Genomic DNA, 7,614 nt, shown 5'->3' on the forward strand with positions numbered 1-7,614 from the left:
AAATGGTTTCTATCCTTTGAAATGTTTTATTTTGGTCCTTATAATATTTATATCAAAAAGGTCCCTACTAAATCAACATGAGGACGAATGTCATATTTCAAATCAATTGTTTTTTCTTTTTGGATAGTAATTATTCTTATATAAATTTCTTTTTGTATAATGATGCATTATTTATTGACCCACAAACAAGTAGGAATAGCATGTTATAGCAAGCTCATTGTAACTCTCTGAAAAAAAAAAAAAAAAAAAAAAATTAATTAATTAATTGAACTTCGATGCCTGTATTGTCCTATTCTGTTATAAATTTCCGACCTCCATTATAGGGTTCTCTTTAGTGTCTGCTGCCAGTTGCAAGGGTGTTAGAGCACTGAACAGGATGCAAACTAAGATTGAAAGGGGACAATTCCAACTAAGATTAATCACATGCATCAAGATCCTTTCTTCAAATATTGATGGTGTTTCATTAAAGACAATTTATTACTTCTAATTGGGTCTAGTCAGATAAGTTCTCTGGGGTGCTACTCTTCAAATTTGCTTCATTTCTCATCCGATTTGACACCCTGAGCTTGATAAAAATATTTCCAGTTAAAGTCATCAAAGTTGATGCGCCTAAGGCACATTTTTTCCATATTTCCTGCACTGCTTCCAGCTTTATTTAGCTCAGCAAGGTGCTTTTGTTTGGCATCATTCTCAATCTGCCTCTGGTACTGCAAATGCTCTTCAAGCATTCTTTGCTCCCTCTCCTGTTCAAGCGTAAGTTTCCATCCCTCTTGCTCCAACTGAACAATGGGTACCGGACCAACAATCTCAGGATTAGGAGGATCATCTCTGCCTTGTGCAGCCGTAAAGAAACTGAAGCACAGCACAGGTGAACACACAATGACCTTTATTCACATATGACTACAAATTTACATAAATTTACATGTGTTTTAGTCCATGCAAATGTGAAAGTATAACAAAAACAAAGACTTACATTTGCACCACATTTTCCTGCTGCTCCTTGCCACATCCAATTGCCTACAATAAGCAAATGCATGTTTTGGAGACATTAGTTTGCATGATAGATTCTCTATATTTTGTGGGAACTAGGAACTTTCTGCAGATCTTATATCTGTCTTTCTTTTTATTTCAAAAAGGTATGATATTAGTTCAGATCCTTAAATACTACTATTCTAATAAACTTGATCCTCATTTTCCTAACTTGGATTCCTCTTAAATTCCCTTTTCTTTTACACTCTTCTGGTTTTGTTTTGCCTTTTAACTCTAGTTCATCCTTATCTTAAGCCTTAAGCATTCAATTCAAGTATATTTGTTTAATCTGTCATCTTATGTTAATATTTAACATGTTTACCACTTTTATTTCCTGCCTATTATGTATTTATTCCTGTGAATTTACACCCTGAGCTTTAGACAACTGTAACTACCATAAAAAAGAAAGAGAACAATAACTAAGACCTTTTGTTCCTTTGCCTTTCTGTGATCCTTTTTCTTCTTTTTATCCTTGGATTTTACGTGTCTTTGTCTTGCCCTACCACCTCCTTTGTCCGGGCCCTTCTTGTCACTAAGATCAGGTTCTGACAACAATGCTTCTGTTGCAGCCTTAGACTTCTCTTCAGCATCTTTGTAAGCCAGATCCTCCAGGCGTGCCTATGAAAGAAAAATATTATTTCAAAAGCATAAAATCATAGACAGGCAAGAAAGTAACTTTATAAAAACTTTCAATACTTTCAACAAAACAGCAAAGAGAACCCAACACAAACCCGCATGAATGACTTCAGCAGGGGCACCATATATGATCGGTAGTCATAAGCAGTTACTGACTCAATTTTCTTCCCAGTCTGCTGCATTGCAATGGTAGCCGTCCTGACAATAGCATCAAATTTGTAAAGCTGCAACAACAAACAACTGAGATTTTATCATTCTATGGAATATAACAGTTCATCAAGCAACATATTTAATATTACAATAAACAACTTGAAAAATTTCACATGTTCATTAATTTGGCTATAGCATACCTTTTCAGCCATCTTATTAATCTGATTCATGATCACGAATCTTATTTCATTGTCCTCAACTTGTTCTTCTCCCAAAATATCGAATATCATATCTGACTCAAAATTATAACCATTTGTGCTCTTAATCTCCCTCTGTCTCTTTAACAAGAGAGACATGTAACTCAATGGTTTGTCCCCTGCAAACTCTTCTCTTCTCTTATCTTCTTTAACACATATACTCTCTAAATTCTGCCACAGCAAAATGTCTCTCAAACACTCAAATTTTTTCTTACAAATGCTCTGTATCAGGTGAAATTCAGCCCGATAGATCTTGAAAAACTTCATCGCTTGACTTTTACTAATTTCTCTAAAACTTTCCCATTGCTTTAATTGCTCCCCAATATTAGTACCACCCTTCAATAACCAATCCACAATAGCATCTTTTGATACGATTTCTTCATCATTTAATTTGATTTCTTCAACAAAACTAGAAGTAACAGCAGCTCCATCATTCGGCACTGCAAGCTCTCCCCTTAACATTCTCTTGTCAAAGACTACACAAGAGAAGTCCTCATTGAAAACAATCTTTTCATAATTTGCAACACAAGGCTCGCCTACAGCCTCATCGTTTGAAACACTCTGTAGCCCGTACAAATTGTTGAGATAATCCAAGAACTCAAACACTCTTCTTGACATATCTTCTTCCGTTATTTTCTTGGTGGGTCTCCTTTCGCCGAATTCAATGGCGTTGTGGTCCAAATCAAATACTTCTTGCGTGATGGATAGTAACTTCTTAGATAAAGACCCTAAATGGGCACGCTTTATATGCTCCACATTCAATTTGGCATCGAAAAACCTCAGGCCACAACAGCAACACATTGAAAACTTCCACTTCTTTGCAACCTTCACATACTCCACCGTGTCCATCACCGTTTCTACGAGGTTCGATGATTTAATATTCTTATCTAAATGCAGTATAAGGTCTTCTATTCGTATCCTCAACAACTCTTTCTTTAGCTCCATACTCATGGAGTCTTTCCAATAAGCCTTGACTCGTGTAGTTACCGTGCCGACAACGTTCAACTCGTGTTTCTTGAGCTTTCTTTTATCATAGTCTGGTGTTTCGAAGTTCTTCCTCGCTGTAATAGCTCTCTTTTCAATCTCTTTCTTTCTGCCTTGTAGTTCTTGAATCTTATTCTTTATGTATGCCAAATATTTATCAAAGATGAGATTCTCCCTTTGCGCTTTGAGGGTTCTGTGTCGCTTTCTGAGGATTTCAATTTGATACTCTTTGGGAAAGTCCGAGTCATCTCCTTCGACAGGGTCGGTGGTGTTTTCTTCGTCCACGAAGACTTTCTGGCGTGCATAGCTAATGGCTTCACGGACTGAATCAAGGTCGTATTCGGCTAATTTAGAGAGTACAGAGGCGCGGGCAGCCTCGGAGTTCGGGGGCCGGGAAAGGTTGGACTCGATGAGATACAAAGCTTCAGTGTTGTTCCGGATGGGTTGATTGAAATCTTGGGGGATGGTGGATGATTGATCCTTGTCATTGGAGGGAGAGGTGGGTGCATCTCTTCTGCTCATTTTGGAGGGAAATGGAGAGAGAATAGAGAAAAAAGAGTTGTTTTGAATTGAAGAATATTGACCGAGTTGGGTTGGCAAGTGGAAAAAGGGTCGGTTACTAAATATAGGTGAATAATTGGAACATGTAAGTTAATATTCTAACTAAATAAATCCTTCTACAAGAGAAAGTTTGTAGACACACAAATATTTTATAAAATGTTTTGACACCCAGCTGAGAAGGCAAATTGTTAATGGTAGTTTAAAAAAATAATGTTAGTAGTCAGTCCAAGTAAGAAGAACAAGTAAAATCTTGAAAATATTTTAAAATTTCTTATATTTGTAGTATTGCTCTTTTACAATAAAAAATAAGTCCACAAATTTCCAAATTCTAGGTGCTTAGTGGGTCCACATTTTTTAGAGTGAAGAGCTGATTTCAAGTGCCTGGGAAGTGCTACAGTCGAGGACTCTCATGTATTAGTTGTGCCAATGTAGTAAAAGTGTCGGGTGGAATTAGTGGGTTTGAGTTGGAATTCCCTTTCGCATGATCCCTCGTTAAATTAAGGAGTGACTTCACTTGGATCTAGTGACTTGATCAGTTGTGATTTTGCTAATTGTAATGTCCACTTTTGGCTATATGTAATGAGTTTTGATCACTTGAGACCCTAGACCCAAGCTTTGCTCATCACGGAGTAGATTTCAATTTTTAAAGTTGTTAAGAGTTTAAGCAAAGATGTCAATCTCTAGACATTGATCCTTTGGCGGTGATGGCTAGAAACACTGGGGTTGTGGGTGGGTGTGGGGCAAAATTTATCTATGATACAATATACACACATCATATGAATATATAATATTTGAGACCAATTTAAAAATTAAAAGCTATTCATTTAAATACTAATTAAAATTGTAATGTAATTATGTAAAAAACTTCACAAAAAGAAATCATATTCATTATATTGTATTTTATTATTATGCAAATCATTTTATTATTTGCACAAACTTTTGTATCTTATTAAAGTTGATTTCTCAAAAACTATATATATATATATATATATTTCATTTGGTAAACATCTCTGGGTGTTTGCAATGGAATTATCAAGGTTTAAATCCTCTCACCCCAATATAATGAATTATAAAATAAATAATTAAAATACGTCATACTAATAAAAAATAATGCATATCTGGTTAGGAGGAAAATATAATTCGATGATCACTATATTCCCTTTTCGAATCGCTAATTCATAAGCCTTCCCTATGATGTCCGCAAAGTAAATATGCTTTGACAACCATAATTGATGTCAGGAAGCATGCCTCTTGATGAATAGTGTGCTCAGATCAATTAGGTCTTTTATTTGTATTGTAAAGTGAAATGAGAGATTTTTCTTTGGGAATTTCATGTTCTTTTGAGTGCTTTGAGAGATGGTGACAGAGAAATTCTATTGAGCTTTTGAAGGAAACGAATGATTCATTTGTTCTGAATTGTTCCCTAATTTATAGGCAAAATTTTTTCCATGTTTTATAGACAAATATTTTTAAAGCTGTAGGAGTTTAAGGAGCTTAGCTTTGAGATGCTAAAGGGTTATCTTTAATCCCATAAAAACACAGATAAAATTCCACCAAAAAATCAGGGAAAAAAAAATTTAGTATGGTAAAGCCTTTTCTTAAAAAAAAATAAATAAATAAAAAATAATATAGAAAAGCTTTAGTGTGATACCTAGTTCACAAACCCCCCCAAAAAAATTTATTATTTATTTATTTATTTATTTATTTGTTGATGAAAATTACTTTATTTTATTGAGACGAGGATAAAAACAATACATCTTGAGACACTAATTGCTCAATGATACATGGGGTTTCCTCTATCCAAGAGCTAGACTCTGACAAGTTCCTAACATATTGAGCTAGCTCGTGTGCCACTCTGTTACCATCCTAGGGAACAAAAGAAAACTTGCACTCACTAAACCTTTTAGCTTGTAACAAAGACCCTAAAATCATATTGAAAATGCTTAAAGGTGGAGTAGCTGGACCAAGTAGGGAGTGAAAGACCACCTATGAATCCCCTTCAAAAATTGCAACTCTAATGCCCATATCCCAAGCAAACCTCATTCCCTCCTCCATCGCCTTGGCTTTAGTCTCAAGGGGCTTGAATGGAGCTTTAATTTTTCTGCTCAAAGCAACTTTTACCAACCCAAGATGGTCCCGAATTACAACTCCAATCCCTATTGCCTACAGACTTTCAAATATAGCACCATGAACATTAATTTTGTACCATGGAGGGTGAGGAAGTGACCAACCAACAACAAGTTCTGGTTGCTTTGGCTTAACTTTATGATTAGCGACTTGAAACTCCTCCAGGTATTCCTTAGTCTAGCTAGCAGTGATGGAGGCTGACTTACGCGGGTCCGAATCTCATTCGTATTTGACCAAATCCCCTATGTTGTCATTAACAATTGGGCTAGAGCTTGATTAGACATTTGCTTCACAATTCGAGCATACCAAACTAGGTCTAGGAATTTGTGTATCTCCACCAAGTTATTCTCTAACTCTATGTCTGAAGCTTTCCACACCGCTTTAGGTCATTTACAATGCCAAAATAAATGACTTGAGGACTTCACTACTGCACCACACTCTTCACATATATTAACCGTAGTCACTTGCCGATGAAAAAGATTTGCTTTAGTTGGCAAAATATTTTTGCAGGCTCGCCAAGCAAATGTCTTTACTTTATTTAGTATAGGCAACTTCCAGATGCACCTCCAAAAAGAAGTTAGTTGCTGAGGTGTAGAGCACTCACCATGTTGCAGATCAAGCATGGATTGCGGAGTAACCTTATAGGCATTGTTCACAAAAAACTGACCCGTTGGAGTAGGGGCCCAGATTAGCTTATTAGCTAGTAGCAACAGATTGAGAGGAATAGAAAGAATAGCCTCAGCATCAAACGGTAGGAATATTTCATGGACAAGGTCTGATTTCCATGAAGTTGTTTCCGGAATAATTAGAGCGGAGACCATAGCATTATAGTGGAAAAAATGAGGAAAAGTTACTAGTCTATAGGATGACGGGGAAGACAGCCACTTATCTTTCCACAACCTTGCAATTTCTCCATTACCAATTTACCAGCGATAACCTAGTTGAATAGTCTTTTGCACAGCCATAATACTACGCCATGAGTAAGATGGGTGTTTCCCTAATGAGGCATTCAGAAAATCACCTTTAGGGAAATATTTAGCTTTGTAAACTCAGTAGAACAAAAAATTTGGATAGGTATGGAGTTGCCATCCCTTCTTAACCAGCAAAGGAATGTTAAATGCTCTCAAATCACGAAATCCCATCCCTCCCTCCTTTGGAGCACACATCTTCTCCCAGCTTAACCAAGCCAATTTATTATGATTTTCTTACTACCCCCACCAAAAGCATCTCACCATACCAGCAAGTTCATCACATAGAGCATCAGGGATCTTAAAACAACTCATAGTATATGATGAGATTGCTTAGGCCACTGACTTTATAAGAATTTCCTTGCCAGCATTTGAGAGAAGCTTTTCCTTCCAACCTGAAAGTTTATTCCCCAACTTTTCCTTTAAATCATTGAATGTATTGCATTTAGACTACACCACCAGAGAGGGTAATCCCAAATATTTTTCATGCTGCCGAATCACTGGCACCCCAAAACGCTGTTGTATCTCCTCTTGAATGGATTGTGGTGTATTTTTGTTGAAAAATAAGGTAGTCTTATTTCTATTCAATTGTTGACTCGACATTGATTCATATACTAAGAAAATTCGTTGTAGCACTTCGCATTCCTCCAATGTAGCTTGGCAGTTAGGCTATCATCTGCAAAAAATAAAGTGAGAAATGCGAGGTGCACCATGACAAACAGCCACTCCCTTGATGCTGCTTCTTTCCACCTGTTGTCTAATTAAACCAGAAGAGCCCTTTGCACAAAGTAATAATAGGTAAGGAGAAAGAGGGTCCCCTTAACGTAAACCCTTGATAGGAATAATATGCCCTCTAGGTTTCCCATTAATACGAATTGAATAAGTAACAATGCAGACACATC

At 36.5% G+C, this 7,614-nt stretch overlaps 1 protein-coding gene across 1 annotated transcript; it reads right to left on the minus strand.

The window, feature by feature from the left end:
* Positions 1-339: 339 nt before the first annotated feature.
* On the minus strand, positions 340-3,578 carry LOC115990080. Its single transcript, XM_031113943.1, has 5 exons — positions 2,016-3,578; positions 1,761-1,889; positions 1,456-1,647; positions 974-1,017; positions 340-852 (listed from the first exon to the last, which is right to left on the minus strand). Exons 1-5 carry the CDS (start codon positions 3,576-3,578, stop codon positions 537-539), a joined length of 2,244 nt encoding a protein of 747 aa, XP_030969803.1. The 3' UTR covers positions 340-536.
* Positions 3,579-7,614: the final 4,036 nt, after the last annotated feature.

The sequence above is a fragment of the Quercus lobata genome, chromosome 5 (genome assembly GCF_001633185.2).
Source record: "Quercus lobata isolate SW786 chromosome 5, ValleyOak3.0 Primary Assembly, whole genome shotgun sequence".
In the NCBI taxonomy this organism is placed as follows: domain Eukaryota; kingdom Viridiplantae; phylum Streptophyta; class Magnoliopsida; order Fagales; family Fagaceae; genus Quercus; species Quercus lobata.